Genomic DNA, 17,255 nt, shown 5'->3' with positions numbered 1-17,255 from the left:
CAAAATAGTTGTAGAACTACACATACACCCACTGTCGGGTGACCCGATGGGTGGGTGCTCATGGTGAACCTCATGAAAGGGACTTATTGCACAAGCCAGTCAAGAATGGCCAAGACGTGGCAGTAGTGGTGACAATATAATATTTGATGTGAGCTGAACCAAAATCAAATATAAATAAAAATCGTCAAACCCCCTTGTGCGTCCCCTTTGTGCTCACGAAACCTTTGCCTTACGCTTCCTGCTACTCATACGTGATGCATCCCCCGTGGCTGCAGCACAGGTAGTGGCAGGTTGGGTGAGAGTGACCGTGAAAGAGATGCATCAGAGGGGTGAGTATGAGACGGAGCCATGAGATTGTATGAGGATTGGGTTGAGTGGTAGTGGTGGGATGAGTGCTGGGGAGGTGAGTAAGAGCAGGTAAGTTGAGGATGAGCTTTGAGTGGGTGTGAGGAGTGATGTGATAGAGTAGTGTTGGCAGTGCAGAAGGAGATGTGGGGTGGGGACGGTGATGTGGAAGACGGAGTGTAGGAGAATGAGTAAGTGTGCTCGCTTTGACTGACCTGGTTAGGTCATTGAAGCACTTCCTACACTGGATCCAGGTGCGGGAGATGTTGCTGGTGTTGCTGACCTCCTCTGCCACCTCGAGCCAGGCCTTCTTGGTGGCAGAGGCGGGCCACTTCCTCCCGTCCGCCGGGTAGAAGATCTCCCTCCTCCCCCTCCTCACCCCATCCAGTAAGACCTGGAGTGAGGCATCATTAAACCTGGGAGCAGCCTTCCCCCTGGGCTGCTCCGTGCTGTAATTTTGGCTGTTTGCTGCAGGAGCAGCCATTGGAGGACTGCCCCTTTAAATAGGGCTCCTCCAGCTGACGGCCTGTGATGCGGGTGCGCAGTCCGCCCGCTGCGCAGCTTTCCCGGAAGCCAAGGTAAGTGGCTTCAATTTACTTGCGATCGCATGGGGAACCCACCGATTTGACAGGGCGGGTTACCCACGCGCCCAGTCGACCCCCCGCTGCCAACCCGCCTCCCTGGTGATATCGAGGCCTCAGTGTTGTAATTATACGCTTCACCTCTCATTTATTTACTGAAAGAAAGTGTCACTTGGCTGATTTTTCACAAAGCTCGAGCGTTCTATGTGGATAGATTAAATTGAACTGGGCAGTTTCTTGCGTGGAGCCCTGGATAAAGACATCAATGAATTGGGCCATCCGAGCTTATCTCGTCACGATGTCTGGCAGGAAAGGACCCGGGGAATGTTGGGACACCTCTTCGCACATGCTGGCCAACGTAGCAGGTCATATCCCTTCAGGAAGTATCGTCGTCTGGATCTGCCAGCTCTGCACGGCCAGCAGTGCTCCACTGACCTGGATGTGGAGATGTACAAAACTCTACTGCCAGTTTGTGGTCTATTCCAATGCTCTCCCGGCCAGCCTCCCATCCTCCAAGAAGGCTAATGGAATGCTGGCCTTTATATCTGGAGGACTGGAGTACAAGGGGGCAGAAGTTATGCTGCAGCTATACAAAACCCTGGTTAGACCGCACCTGGAGTACTGTGAGCAGTTCTGGGCACCGCACCTTCGGAAGGACATATTGGCCTTGGAGGGAGTGCAGTGTAGGTTTACTAGAATGATACCCGGACTTCAAGGGTTAAGTTACGAGGAGAGATTACACAAATTGGGATTGTATTCTCTGGAGTTTCGAAGGTTAAGGGGTGATCTGATCGAAGTTTATAAGATATTAAGGGGAACGGATAGGGTGGATAGAGAGAAACTATTTCCGCTGGTTGGGGATTCTAGGAGTAGGGGGCACAGTCTAAAAATTAGAGCCAGACCTTTCAGGAGCGAGATTAGAAAACATTTCTACACACAAAGGGTGGTAGAAGTTTGGAACTCTCTTCCGCAAACGGCAATTGATACTAGCTCAATTGCCAAATTTAAATCTGAGATAGATAGCTTTATGGCAACCAAAGGTATTAAGGGATATGGGCCAAAGGCAGGTATATGGAGTTAGATCACAGATCAGCCATGATCTTATCAAATGGCGGAGCAGGCATGAGGGGCTGAATGGCCTCCTCCTGTCCCTATGTTTCACCGTCCGGAAACTTCAGCTCATCCAAAACTTTGCCCGTACCTTATCCTGCTCTAAGTCCTGCTCACCTATCACCCCTGCTCCTGGGACCTACGTTGGCTGCAGGTTTCCCCCAGTGCCTAAATTTAACATTTTCATCTTCATGTTTAAATCCCGTCATGGCCGAGCACCTCCTTATCTCTGGAACTTTACAACATCCCCCCTCACCCCCCAACTGGACACTTTGACCCAGTTCGACCCGTCCTAATGTCTCCCTCTTTGGCTTGGCATTGATTTGTGTATGTTAACGTTCCTGTAATGGCGTGGCTCTCGGTGGCAATGCCCAGCAGCATAGAAAGGGCTGCCGTTGCTGAAATGAGCAGGAATCTGTTTGAGTGCTGAGGCCTCCTGACAGGAACAAGTCTGAGCATCTTTTGAGAAAGAGAGAGAGAGAGAGAGAGAGAAAAAGAGAAAATTGCCTTTTTATAAAGCGTCTTGCATGACCTCAGGATGTCCCAAAGCACTTTACAGCCTCTTAAGTACTTTTGAAGTGTAGTCACTGTTGTAATGTCGGAAACGTGGCAGTTTGCGCACAGCAAGATCCCACAAACAGCAATGAGATAATGACCAGGTCACTTCTTTTTTAGTGATGTTGGTTGAGGGATAAATATTGGCCCCAGGACACTGGGGAGAACTCCCCTGCTCTTCTTCAAAATAGTGGCCGTGGGATCTTTTACGTCCACCCGAGAGGGCAGACGGGGCCTCGGTTTAACGTCTCATCTGAAAGCCGGCACCTCCGACAGTGCGGCACTCCCTCGGTACTGCACCTGGGCGGGGGGGTGTCGGCCTGGATATTCCCACTTTTCCCTCGTCACTTAAATATCGCAAATGCTGATCTGGCACCAACTGAGTCTTTGCCGCTCGTCGACACCGAGAGGCACTTAAAGCGGATTACCTTTCTTGAATTTCATTGGCGGCTTTAAAATGAATCCGCAGTTACCGGGGGAACGGGAGAGCTGCGCAGCGCCCGGGCTGGTTGGAAAAGAGAGCAGCCCGGTGAGAAAGTTGCTGAAAGCCATTAATCGCCAGATGTTTGCGAGCGAACTCTCCCTCGCTAAAGGACCCCCCTCAGTCTCCTGAACGTGGCTCCTCACCTTTTTTTTTTGTTAATGAAAGCTGTCAGGGCAAAACGGTAAACATTTAGTCGAATGCCCTGAGTGAAATGGAATAAGAGGCGGGGTGGGGGGAGCGATTGGATAGGGGTGTCTTATGGTGTGTGATGGCTTACCAGTACGACAGGAAATAGCTGAGGCCGGGTAGCAGTCAGCCTGTCTCACTTGATCGGTGCAGAAATGAGACTGCTGCTTTAACGACAAACAGTTTTCTCAAAAAAAAAGAATCAGATTACGTTGAGACCAGAATGAGTTTGTTGCCTTCGTAACCCAATGCCTTAGCAAGTTCACCGGTGAGAGCCTATCATTAAAGTTTGCGATTTTTGTGCTGCAAACCAGATGTTCTATGGACCTACTTGAGACGAGACATTCTGCTTTGGGTTTATCCAGTTGTGCGTCGCATCAGTTTTCCGTCTGTTCTGAGACGAGGATGAACCGAATCGGATTGATGAAACACTAATCATTTTCAGCGTAGATCCACGGCGACTGTTCTCTGCAGAGGAGCTACACTTTTTTTTTTTTGCCAAGATTTCTCCTCCGTCTCTCTCTCTCTGTAAACATCTCTCTCCCTGGGATAATGGCTGCAGCAGATTCATAGCATGGATGGTGAGATTGATATTTACAGACATCTCACATGGCTGAAAAGGGTAAGCCGCTTTTGTGCTGGAGTTGTGTGTTTTTGAAGTCGAGAAATCTGTGCAGGTTTTGACAACGCTTGTCGTGAATTAAAGGCCCCCCCGCTCTCCACGTCCCCTCCTCTCCGCCTCACATTTGGTGGGCTTCTGAAAGGCAATTGTTCGTCTGCTTGTTCTGAAGCATGTCATTAAGGAGCTTGACTTCCCCGGAAACCTGCCTTGCAAGAAAGTTCTTTTAAGTTGTGTTATACAATCATGTCTAGTTAGTGGTTTCTTTGTGTGTCAGTGTTTGTCTTCTCGTTCACAGTCGCTTTTAAAAGTTATTTGAAAGCTTTAAATTTTTCGCGCGCGTTTTTTTAAAAAAAGAAACAGCAGTGGGGTCACAAGCCCTTAAATGAAGATTTCTCGAGAAGGTCAGGGAGAAAGGCCTTCCCCTTTGTACCCCACCAGAGAGCAGATCAGGGAATTAGCTAACATTGCTGCACTATTGGAGCCCTGTGTTATCCTCAGGGGATAACGGTATGCCTGAAAGCTTTGTCTCGTTCCCTCCGTTCGCCTTCTCGCCCAAGAAACTGCGGTCACGTGTTGCAGCTTGGACACGCTCGTTGGCGCGTTTGGACGCGTTTCATGGCGCGTTTACGTGTGCGTCACATGACGCTTTACCACAACAATGACGCCAACTTGTATTTATGTGGCGCCTTTTGACGTAGAGAGACGTCCCAAGGCTCTTCGCGGGAGCGATTATCAATCAAAAGTTGGCATCGAGCCCCACAAGGAGATATTAGGACAGGTGACCAAAAGCTTGGTCCAAGAGGTAGGTTTTAAGAAAGACGGACAGACTTGCGTTAATATAGCTCCTTTCTCGGCCTCAGGACATCCCAAAGCGCTTTGCAGCCAATGAAGTTCCTTTGAGATGTAGTCACTGCTGTAATTGGGACTAGCTTAGTGGTATAAACTGGACATGTTGGGCCGAAGGGCCTGTTTCCATGTTGTAAACTTCTATGATTCTAATGTAGGAAACCCGGCAGCCAGCAAGGTTTCCACAAACAGCGACGTGAAAATGACCAGATTATCTGTTGCAGTGATGTTGGTTGAGGGATAAATATTGACCAGGTCTCCGGGGAGAACTGCCCTGCTTTTCTTCGTAATAATGCCGTGGGATCTTTTACATCCACCAGAGAGGGCAGATGGGGACCGGCTTAAAGTCTCACCTGAAAGACGGCACCTCCGACAGTGCAGCACTCCCTCAGTACTGCATTTGGAGTGTCAACCTAGATACAGGAGCATCTGAAAGGAGGAGAGAGAGGCAGAGAGGTTCAGGGAGGGAATCCCAGAGCTTAGGGCCTAGGTAGCTGAAGGCACGGCCGCCAATGGTGGGGTGAAAGAAATCGGGATGCACAAGAGGCCATAATTGGAGGAATGCAGAGATCTCGGAGGGTTGCAGGGCTGGAGGGGGTTGCAGGTATAGGGAGGGACGGGGCCATGGAGGGATTTGAACACAACAATGAGAATTCTAAATTCGAGGCGTTCCCGGACCAGGAGCTAACGTAGGTCAGCGAGCACAGTGGGTGATGGGTGAACGGGACTCGGTGCGAGTTAGGATACGGGGCAGCAGAGTTTTGGATGAGCTCAAGTTTATGGAGGGTGGAAGATGGGAGGCCGGGGCAGAGACTGGCGATATTACAGAGGTGAAAGTAGACTACCCATTGTCTCTCTGTTCGCATCATTAAAAATGCCACATTGATAGCATTCGGGGGTATTAAAGGAAGACCCAGAACTTTTTTTAATAGTTATCATAGTTAAAATAGCTAACTATTCAGGGGGAATCTTGCCCCTTCCTAACTCTGTAACCTCCTGAAGCCCTCCCCTTTCCCTCACCTCCCCTCCCCAAACTACCCGTTCCTTCAACTCTGGCCTCTTGTGCATCCCTGTTTTTTTTTTATTCGTTCATGGGATGTGGGCGTCGCTGGCGAGGCCGGCATTTATTGCCCATCCCTAATTGCCCCTTGAGAAGGTGGTGGTGAGCCGCCTTCTTGAACCGCTGCAGTCCGTGTGGTGAAGGTTCTCCCACAGTGCTGTTAGGAAGGGAGTTCCAGGATTTTGACCCAGCGACGATGAAGGAACGGCCGATATATTTCCAAGTCGGGATGGTGTGTGACTTGGAGGGGAACGTGCAGGTGGTGTTGTTCCCATGCGCCTGCTGCCCTTGTCCTTCTAGGTGGTAGAGGTCGCGGGTTTGGGAGGTGCTGTCGAAGAAGCCTTGGCGAGTTGCTGCAGTGCATCCTGTGGATGGTACACACTGCAGCCACTGTGCGCCGGTGGTGAAGGGAGTGAATGTTTAGGGTGGTGGATGGGGTGCCAATCAAGCGGGCTGCTTTATCTTGGATGGTGTCGAGCTTCTTGAGTGTTGTTGGAGCTGCACTCATCCAAGCAAGTGGAGAGTATTCCATCACACTCCTGACTTGTGCCTTGTAGATGGTGGAAAGGCTTTGGGGAGTCAGGAGGTGAGTCACTCGCCGCAGAATACCCAGCCTCTGACCTGCTCTTGTAGCCACAGTATTTATATGGCTGGTCCAGTTAAGTTTCTGGTCAATGGTGACCCCCAGGATGTTGATGGTGGGGGATTCGGCAATGGTAATGCCGTTGAATGTCAAGGGGAGGTGGTTAAACCCTCTCTTGTTGGATTTGGTCATTGCCTGGCACTTGTCTGGCGCGAATGTTACTTGCCATTCATCAGCCCAAGCCTGGATGTTGTCCAGGTCTTGCTGCATGCGGGCTCGGACTGCTTCATTATCTGAGGGGTTGCGAATGGAAATGAACACTGTGCAATCATCAGCAAACATCCCCATTTCTGACCTTATGATGGAGGGAAGGTCATTGATGAAGCAGCTGAAGATGGTTGGGCCTAGGATACTGCCATGCCTTTAGCTGTCTCGGCCCCAATCTCTGGAATTTCCTCCCTAAACCTTTCTGTCTGTCCCTCTCTTTCCTCCTTTAGGACCCTCCTTAAAACCTACCTCTTTGACCAAGCTTTTGGTCACCTGTCCTAATATCTCCTTCGCTGGCTCAGTGTCCATTTTTATCCAACTACGCTTCTGTGAAGTGCCTTGGAATTTTTTTTCTACTTTAAAGGCGTTATATAAGTGCGAGCTGTTGTGTTAGACGGAAGGTCTCCTGTGTGGAGCTGCACTTTGCAATGGTGAAAGAGAAAATTAAAATATTCATGTGACTAATAGGTTCATGACTTGGTTTTTAAAAGTGGCTTCTCGCTCAGAGTACAAATGTGCAATGAAGGCTGTGAAGAGTACTCATTGAAGGATATCAGTGAATATCTTGGGTTAATTGGTAGCACTGTTATCCCTCGGTCAAAAGTTTATGGGGTCAAGCCTCCTAATCCAGGCTGACACTCTCGGATAGTATTGAAGAGGTGTTGGAGGTCCCACCTACCTGGAGCTTCAATTGGGCATTAAACATAGGAACAGGAGGAGGCCATTCAGCCCCTTAAGCCTCTCCCGCCATTCAATGAGACCATGGCTGATCTGTATCCTAACTCCATCTGCCCGCCTTTGCTCCATATCCCTTAATCCCCTTGGCTAGCAAAAATCTATCGATCTCCGATTTAAAATTCTTCATTGAGCTAGCATCTACTGCTTTATGTGGGAGAGAGTTCCACATGTCTACCACTCTTTGCGTGAAGTGTTTCCTAACGTCTCTCCTCCACGGCCTGGCTCTGATTTTAAGGTTGCGCTTTCCCTAAGCTCCCCCATCAGCGGAAAAAGTTTCTCCCTATCTACCCTGTCAATTCCTTTCAAAATCCCAAAAACCGCAATCAAACCACCCCTTAACTTTCTATAATCCAGGGAATACAAGCCTAGTTTGTGTAATCTCTCCTCATAGTCTAACCCTTGGCGTCCTGGTAAACATTCTGGTGAATCTGCACTGCACTCCTTCCAAGGCCAGTATATCTTTCCTAAGGTTAAAGATCCCATGGCAGGATACAAAGAAGAGCAGGGAGTTGTCCTGGTGTCTCGACATTCTTTCCTTAACCGAGGCCACCAAAAATGCTGTTTCGTGTCGCTGGTACAGCACTGAATGTCCCACCTTCCATACCGCATTCATGGTTTGGTCGTTGAAGCACAGGTGAGACATCAAAACCCTGGAGATGGTGCATGTAAAGGCCACAACGTTGATCGCTGGTGACTAAGGAATGAGCTGGGAGGAAAAGTTAGCAAGAACTTGGATTTATCGTCCTTCAAAGGAGCCTCGTCATTGCGTGAAGCACCTTGAGACGTTCCAATGTGATATGGTGCTGTATAAATGTAAGTATTATTAATAGCAACTTGCATTTATATCGCACCTTTTACAGTAAAAGGAAAAGTGCCGCAGTTCTTCACAAATGGAAATCAATGGGGAAACGGGTTCGAAACCTTGGAGGGAGAAACTCGAAGGGGTGACCAAAAGCTCGGTTGAATTGATGGAGAAGAATTTAAGGGCTGGAGGGCTGTCCAAAGAATGGGATTGAGACAGTTGAAGGATTTGTCATCAATGGTGGGGTGATGGGAAGGGGGAGACCCAAGAGGCCGGTCAGGGGACCAAAGGATACAAGGGCGGTGGTGGGGGGGGGAATGTAAGACTGGAGGAGGTTGGAGATATTGTGAGACGAGGACAAGGAGGGATTGGAAGATGAGGATGAGGCATTTCGTTTTAATACGCTGGGGACTGGGAGCCAGTGAGGGTGATGGATAAGTGACAGGATATGGGCAACTTGTTTCGTACAAGTTGGAGTTCACAACGGGTGGAGAATGGGAAGCCAGCGAGGAAGAAGTTAGAATAATCAAGTCTCCACGGCAAAAGCAAAGGTCAGGGTTTGAGGAGGGGGGGCATCATTGGGGAGGTGGAATTAAAGGGCCTTGGTGATCGATGGGATGTGGGGTTTGAAGCTGAGCCCTAGGTCGGAGAAGATACCACAGTTTCACATGGTCTGGATTACCCTCGGTGAGAAGAACATAGGACCACAGGAACAGGAGTAGGCCATTCAGCCCCTCAAACCTGCTCCGCCGCTCAACCAGAACATGGCTGGCCTGCTTCCCAATTCCACCCACCCGCCTTGGTTCCATAAACCCTTAATATCTTTGCCCAACTATCAATCGCAGTATTGAAATTTTCAATTGACTCCCAGCATCAAAAGCTTTCTGGGGAGGGGTGGGAGGGTGGGAGTGGGGGGAAAGAGTTTCAGATTTCCACGACCGTTTGTCTGGAAAAATTGCTTCCTGACAACACCTCAGAACGGCCTAGCTCTAATTCTGGACTCCACCCACCAGAGGAAATAAGATAGGTTCTCTCTAACCTGTCAACTTCTTTAATCATTTTAGTGGCGGAGGAGGAGGAGGAGGAGGAGGAGGAGGATGGAGTTAATGGCAGGAATCAAGAAACGATGGCTTGACTCTTCCCAATGTTCAGTTGGAGGAAGTTATGACTCATCTACATAAGAAATAGGAGCAGGAGTAGGCCAATCGGCCCCTCGAGCCTGCTCCGCCATTCAATAAGATCATGGCTGATCTATATCTTAATGGCAGACGGACAACAAAGATGGTCATGATGTCAAGAGAAGGATGAAAGGATCAATTGAGGATTGCATTGTACACTTGCACCAGCACTATTCTGACTTCAAATGAAATAAGATTCACTACTTTAGAAATTATTAGTGTATCCATTCGCTTGGTATTCATTGAGTAAACATTTGACGGTCCAATGCATTTCGCACGACCGTGTTAGGAAAGAATTTGCATTCACAAAGCACCTTATTAAATCCCTCAAAGCATTTTCCACGTGATATATGGAATTGTTAACCACAGCTTCTATTCACATTTCTAGACTACTTTAAATGCCATCTCTTTGACCAAGATATTGATCACCTCCCCCTTAGCTCAGCATCATGGCTTTCCTTGCGCTCCTTTTTGTGCTGAAAGGCGCCATATAAACGTAGTTTAATCCTTGGATGAGACGTTAAATCAAGGACCCGTCAGTGCCCTCCTCTGGTGGACGTGAAAGCTCCCACCGCACAATTTAGAAGCAGAGCAGGGGAGTTCTGCCCAGTGTCCTGGCCGATTATTTATCCCTCAATCAACATCAGTAAAAAGAAAGATGATCTTGCCTTTGATATTTGTGGGATCTTGCTGTGCGCAAATTGGCTGCCTCGTTTCCCCGACATTAGAACACTTCAAAAGTACTTCATTGGCCAGAAAGCGCTTTGGGATGTCCTGAGGTCATGAAAGGTACAAGCTAGTTTGTACTTTTTTTTCTCTACTCTGATGTGACCTTATCTGCATACTTTGTTCTTTATGGGCCAGATACGGTAAGAAATTTGGTTTGTTTATTTTAGGCTTCTGTAAACCTCCTGCTCCCCAACCCCGGTTAGCTGTTTGGAGTGGGCAGTTTCTAACATTGATTCGCTGTTTATAGTCAATAGTTCTGCTTTGTTTATACTTAAACATTTTCGACATGCCAGCTGTACATTTACAGAAGTGAGAATTTGCAGCTGTGAGACAAGTAGCTGGAATACAAAGAGGTGGAATTATACTTCAGTGGGAAAGAACCTTGGTTGGACTCCATCTGGAGTACTGTGTTCAGCTCTGGGCATTGCACATCAGGAAGGATATATTGGCCTTGGGGGGGGGGAGAGGGAGGGGACGCAACTCAGATTCACCAGAATGATACCAGGACTATCCTGGGGGTCACCATTGACCAGAAGCTTAACTGGGCCAGCCATGTGGCTACAAGAGCAGGTCAGAGGCTGGGTATTCTGCAGCAAGTGACTCCGTAAAGCCTTTCCACCATCTACAAGGCACAAGTCAGGAGTGTGATGGAATACTCTCCACTTGCCTGGATGAGTGCAGCTCCAACAACACTCAAGAAGCTCGACACCATCCAGGACAAAGCAGCCCGCTTGATTGGCACCCCATCCACCACCCTAAACATTCACTCCCTTCACCACCGGCGCACTGTGGCTGCAGTGTGTACCATCCACAGGATGCACTGCAGCAACTCGCCAAGGCTTCTTCAACAGCACCTCCCAAACCCGCGACCTCTACCACCTAGAAGGACAAGGGCAGCAGGCACATGGGAACAACACCACCTGCACGTTCCCCTCCAAGGCAACAAACCATCCCGACTTGGAAATATATCGGCCGTTCCTTCATCGTCGCTGGGTCAAAATCCTGGAAGTCCCTTCCTAACAGCACTGTGGGAGAACCTTCACCACACGGACTGCAGCGGTTCAAGAAGGCGGCTCACCACCACCTTCTCAAGGGGCAATTAGGGATGGGCAATAAATGCCGGCCTCGCCAGCGACGCCCACATCCCACGAACAAATTTTTAAAAAAGGGTTAAATTATGAGGGACAGGTTCACCAAACGAGGCATGTATTCCCTCGAGTGTCGAAGATTAAGGGGCAATCTAATCGAGGTGTTTAAGATGATAGAAGAATTCGATAGGATAGATAGAGAGAAACTATTTCCTCTGTTGGGGGAATCCTGAACACGGGGGCATAATCTTAAAATTAGAGCTAGGCCACTCAGGAGTGAAATCAGGAAGCACTTCTTCACACAATTGGGAGTTAAAATCTGGACCTCACCTGCCCCAAAAGTCTGTGGATGCTGGGGGTCAATTGGAGCTTTCAAGACCGAGATGGGTAGATTTTTGTTGGGTAAGGTTATCGAGGGATACGGAGGAAAGGCGGGTAAATGGAGTTGAGGTACAGATCAGCCATGATCCAATTGAATGGCGGAACAGGCCCGAGGGGCTGAATGGCCTCCTCCTGTTCCTATAGCTGGATCAGCCGTTATTTTAAATTGACGTCGATTGTCAGATTTCGATCAGATCGTTTTGAGAATGAACCTGAATTTGAATATTCTTGGTTTCTTTTGATCATTTTGGCACGTCAGGATTTTATGGTTCAATATTTGTTGGGTATTTAGCCTTGCTTGATGCTCGTTCCTGGGAGTGTCTCTTCTACGTCTCCCCACAATGAGAGAATTTCATTTTTGGTGATTCACTGTTCCAACTCACTCTGAATCCTGGACACACCCGAATGAGGTGACAATTGATATGTTGGTTTCCAAAGATGAGGAGGAATTTCTTCACTCAGAGGCTTGTGAATCTTTGGAGTTCTCTACCCCAGAGGGCTGTGGATGCTCAGTCTTCGAGTATATTCAAGACTGAGATCGATAGATTTTTGGACTCCAGGGGAATCGAGGGATATGGGGATCGGGCGGGAAAGTGGAGTTGAGGTCGATGGCCAGCCACCGTCTTATTGAATGGCGGAGCAGGCTCAAGGGGCCAAATGGCCTGCTCCTGTTGCTTTATGTTGAGTCCCTGAACTCGTAAGGGATCCTTGAGGGAATCCCAGGGGGTTCCTGGGGTGTGTTTCCTGTCTTGCGTATACCTGAATAAAATGGCAATGATGGCATGATTTTCATTTGAGTTACTGACGCTGTCTGTCACCAGTAAACACATGCCTCCCTGCCGATTGCCGGGGTCCTGGGAATGCGTCGGTAATTGTCCTGGGAGTGTGTCAATAATTGTCCTGGCAGTGTATCAATATTTGCAGGGGATGCCCGGGGACGTGTGTCAGTATTTGCAGGGGATCCCCGGGGAGTGTCAGTAACTGAAAACATTTTCTCTTTGGCTGGACGCTCAGTTGGGTGAACTGCCTGAGGTTAATGGACACAAAGGGATTAACTACTGTATGTGTGCGCAGATTGATTTTCAGAACTGTAGCCGGACTTTAGGAAGCTTAAATATTAGCCTGCTCTGAATCCCCCGATTCGCTGCCTCAGGCATAACTAAAGTTTAGAGCTGGCTGGTTTTACTGCAGACCCCAGCCCAACTTCTGATTCAGTTTGTATTAATTAATCAGTGGAGCGCGAGAGGTTAAGATGAAGAATATTCTTCGCCCATATCATTTCATCTTTACTATTGCTTCACAGTCCAAAAATTAGAGCCAGACCTTTCAGGAGTGAGATTAGAAAACATTTCTACACGCAAAGGGTGGTAGAAGTTTCAAACTCTCTTCCACAAACGGCAATTGACACTAGCTCAATTGCTAAATTTAAATCCGAGATAGATAGCTTTTTGGCAACCAAAGGTATTAAGGGATATGGGCCAAAGGCAGGTTTATGGAGTTAGATCACAGATCAGCCATGATCTTATCAAATGGCGGAACAGGCACGAGGGGCTGAATGGCCGACTCCTGTTCCTATGTTCCCATGGTTTCTTAATTGAGTCCAGTGTTCTAGCTTCTACCATCTTCCCAGCAATTAGCTCCAGTTAATGATAATCCTCTGCGTAAAGAAATAGTTTTCACTCCCAACTATGACTATATACTCTCTTTATTCTGCTGCCCTGATGTACCTGAAAGTATTGCTTTGAGTTTACTTTAAGTATTGTGTATACCTCTAAGGAGAAACTTGCAGGGCTACGGGCAAAGAGCAGGGGGGAGTGGGACTAATTGGACAGCTCTTTCAAAGAGGGTCGATGAGGGCAGTGTAGTTGATGTGGTGTACATGGACTTTCAAAAGGCGTTTGATAAAGTGCCACATAATCGGCTTGTCAGCAAAATTGAAGCCCATGGAATAAAAGGGGCAGTGACAGCATGGATATGAAATTGGCGAAGTGACAGGAAGCAGAGAGTAGTGGTGAACGGTTGTTTTTCGGACTGGAGGGAGGTGCACAGTGGTGTTCCCCAGGGATCAGTTCTAGGACCACTGCTTTTCTTGATATATATTAATGACTTGGACTTGGGTGTACAGGGCACAATTTCAAAATTTGCAGATGACACAAAACTTGGAAGGGTAGTGAACAGTGAGGAGGATAGTGATAGACTTCAAGAGGATATAGACAGGCTGGTGGAATGGGCGGACACGTGGCAGATGAAATTTAACGCAGAGAAGTGTGAAGTGATACATTTTGGCAGAAAGAATGAGGAGAGGCAATATAAACTAAATGGGACAATTCTGAAGGGGTTGCAGGACACAGAGATCTGGGGGTATATGTGCACAAATCTTTGAAGGTGGCAGGGCAGGTTGAGAAAGCAGTTTTTAAACAAAAGCATACGGGATCCTGGGCTTTACAAATAGAGGCATAGAGTACAAAAGCAAGGAAGTTATGTTGAATTTTTATAAAACACTGGTTCGACCACAACTGGAGTATTGTGTCCAGTTCTGGGCACCGCACTTTAGCAAGGATGTGAAGGCCTTAGAGAGGGTGCAGAATTGATTTACTAGAATGGTTCCAGGGATGAGGGACTTCGGTTACTTGGATAGACTGGAGAAGCTGGGGTTGTTCTCCTAAGAGCAGAGGAGATTTGATAGAAATGTTTAAAATCATCAAGGGTTTAGATAAAGTAAATAAGGAGAAACTGTTCCCATTGGCAGAAGGGTCGGGAACCAGAGGACACAGATTTAAGGTGATTGGCAAAAGAACCAAAGGCGACATGAGGAAAAACTATTTTTACGCAGCGAGTTGTTCTGATCTGGAATGCGCTGCCTGAAAGGGCGGTGGAGGCAGACTCGATGGTGGTTTTCAAAAAGAAAAAATTTGCAGGGCTACGGGGAAAGAGCGGGGGGAGTGGGACTAACTGGATTGCTCTTACAAAGAGCCAGCACGGGCTCAGTGGGCTGAACGGCCTCCTTCTGCGCAGTAACGATTCTATGTGTTGGATATCGTTAACTCGCACACGCCCACGCAGTGTTCTGAAAGGCTGGGATGAATTAGATGCCACACTCTCGCTGCTAGTGGGCTCACTGACTTCTGTTCAGTCCCGTTTATCTGAATCTGACCAGCTCTGCCTCGAGCAGAGGGATCTGCTTCACTCACCAGACCTACCGCTGCACTGAGCCGCAAATGTCTTAACTTCCTGTCCGGCAAGTGGACAAAGCAGCAAGGGATTAGTCGACCTGTGAGTCCTTCCCCTTTTCGGGTGTTGCCCCGTGGGCCTGGCAATCAAACTGTCCTCCCGGGAGGTGGGGCCCAGCCACATAACTTCTACAGCATACGTAATATCTTGTGGGGTTGGTTTCCCCGTCAACCCCGGTCACAGGTGGGTACAGCAAGTCCACCGCACGAACTTTGTTGGAGGTCCAAATCGTTTTACGAACATACGAAAATGACCGGCATAAAAAGACCATCTGGTCCATCAAGCTTGCCCCACGCATCATGATGGCCGAGCGTCATGACTGGACACTTCCTCCCTGAATCCCCCCACCCCTGCAGCCATATAATCGCCTGGGAGAGGCAAAGAAACCTGACAAACAACCCAGGGCCAATAAAGGAAAAAAAATACTCTGGAAAATTCCTCTCCCTTATCAAAATTCCATTCAACCCTTCAGGCACTGGTTTGTTTCAGATTTGTTTTTCGTCTTCCTTGATGAGGGTCAGTTGATTCCAACCAGAGACGAGCAATCTCAGCAAACAGCAATCTTTGTTCTTGACTCCTGCAAAATAACTCGATGGGATGGGTAGGAACATAGGAACAGGAGTAGCCATTCAGCCCCTCGTGCCTGCTCCGCCATTTGATAACATCATGGCTGATCTGTGATCTAACTCCATTTTCCCGCCATTGGTCCATATCCCTTAATACCTTTGGTTGCCAAAAAGCTATCTATCTCACATTTAAATTTAGCAATTGAGCTAGTATCAATTGCCGTTTGCGGAAGAGAGTTCCAAACTTCTACCGCCCTTTGTGTGTGGAAATGTTTTCTAATCTCACTCCCGAAAAGTCTGGCTCTAATTTTTAGACTGTGCCCCCTACTCCTAAAATCCCCAACCAGCGGAAATAGTTTCTCTCTATCCACCCTATCTGTTCCCCTTAATATCTTATAAACTTCGATCAGATCACTCCTTAACCTTCGAAACTCCAGAGAATACAACCCCAATTTGTGTAATCTCTCCTCGTAACTTAACCCTTGAAGTCCGGGTATCATTCCAGCAAACCTACGCTGCACTCCCTCCAAGGCCAATATGTCCTTCCGAAGGTGCGGTGCCCAGAACTGCTCACAGTACTCCAGGTGCGGTCTAACCAGGGTTTTGTATAGCTGCAGCATAACTTCTGCCCCCTTTACTCTGGTCCTCTAGATTGAGATCTGGCATCTGCAATGCCTTGTTTCCCTGTCAAACAGATAAAATTGACCTGCGAGTTTGGCAGTGGTCCTGAGCTTCCAAATTAGTCCCAGCCCACCCTCGCTTAACATTCAGTAGAACAAAATTCATCACAAAGCAACTTACTTTCCATTCAGTTTCATGTATTGGTGGCATTGTAAGCAGTGTAGATGAAAACATAAAATTACAAAGCGATATTGATAGATTAGGTGAATGGGCAAAACTGTGGCAAATGGAATTCAATGTAGATAAATGTGAGGTCATCCACTTTGGATCAAAAAAGGATAGAACAGGATACTTTCTAAATGGTAAAAAGTTAAAAACAGTGGATGTCCAAAGGGACTTAGGGGTTCAGGTACATCGATCATTGAGCGGGCAGGAAATTGGACATGAATTTAGATTTGAGGTTAGGATCAGATCAGCCATGATCTTATTGAATGGTGGAGCAGGCTCGAGGGGCCGATTGGCCTACTCCTGCTTCTATTTCTTATGTTCTTATGTAACAGGCTCGAGGGGCTGAATGGCCTATCCCCCTGGGTACGACCGATGAGATCCTCCCTTTTTTCCTACGGCTGATTTGAAGCTTTTTGGTTTTAATTAATGGACTTGCAATGGGATTAACCCTCTCGTGTCACCACACTGCAGTACGGGGTTTCGATCTTCTGAGTGCAGCCAGAACCTGTACCGATGTAAACTGGGGTTTTGGTATGGGGTCGCTTGAAGGCACCAAATCTCGAACATTGTCGGTGTTGTTTGTACGACCGCAGTTTGTCATCATCGGATGCGCGTCGACCTCCAAGACGTTGTGCGTGGGTCATCACGAGGTTGATGATTTATTTTTGTTTTCAATTCAGGGCAGTCAGCGTGCGGCTGTGAACAATGAAACCTACCAAGAGAGACTGACACGGTTGGAGAGTGACCGGGAGTGCCTGGTGCTACAGGTGGGTAGTCTCAGAGCGATACCTCACATACAGGTGCCCAAATCCAGATCATTCCAAAGGGGTAAAGACCACATCACGTGTTTGGGCCGATGGAACTTTGGCCGATGTATGGAATCAAGGCGGGGTAAATGGAGTTAAGCTACAGATCCGCCATGATCTCATTGAACGGTGGTACAGGCTCGAGGGGCTGGATGCAGAATAGAAAAGCGAATATTTTTTAAATGGTGAGAAACTATTGAATGTTGGTGTTCAGAGAGATCTGGGTGTCCCCGTACAAGAAACACAAA

The 17,255-nt window shown here is 48.0% G+C and overlaps 1 protein-coding gene across 10 annotated transcripts in view; it reads left to right on the top strand.

Annotated features, from left to right (window-relative positions):
- The window catches only part of ppfibp2b (PPFIA binding protein 2b), a 270,248-nt gene that overhangs the window by 111,998 nt on the left and 140,995 nt on the right, over positions 1–17,255 (top strand). For 9 of the 10 annotated variants that reach the window (XM_067994225.1, XM_067994223.1, XM_067994222.1 and 6 more), the window contains one exon: positions 16,882–16,968. In XM_067994225.1, coding sequence (XP_067850326.1) covers positions 16,882–16,968 — 87 coding nt within the window. Of the gene's footprint in view, positions 1–3,643; positions 3,884–16,881; positions 16,969–17,255 lie in introns of those variants that run through there. The other variant, XM_067994230.1, reaches the window with a different exon arrangement.

The sequence above is a fragment of the Heptranchias perlo genome, chromosome 12 (assembly GCF_035084215.1).
Source record: "Heptranchias perlo isolate sHepPer1 chromosome 12, sHepPer1.hap1, whole genome shotgun sequence".
Classification (NCBI taxonomy): Eukaryota; Metazoa; Chordata; class Chondrichthyes; order Hexanchiformes; family Hexanchidae; genus Heptranchias; species Heptranchias perlo.
The sequence above is the reverse complement of the archived record's forward strand: the minus strand, read 5'-3'. Positions and strand labels throughout refer to the sequence as shown.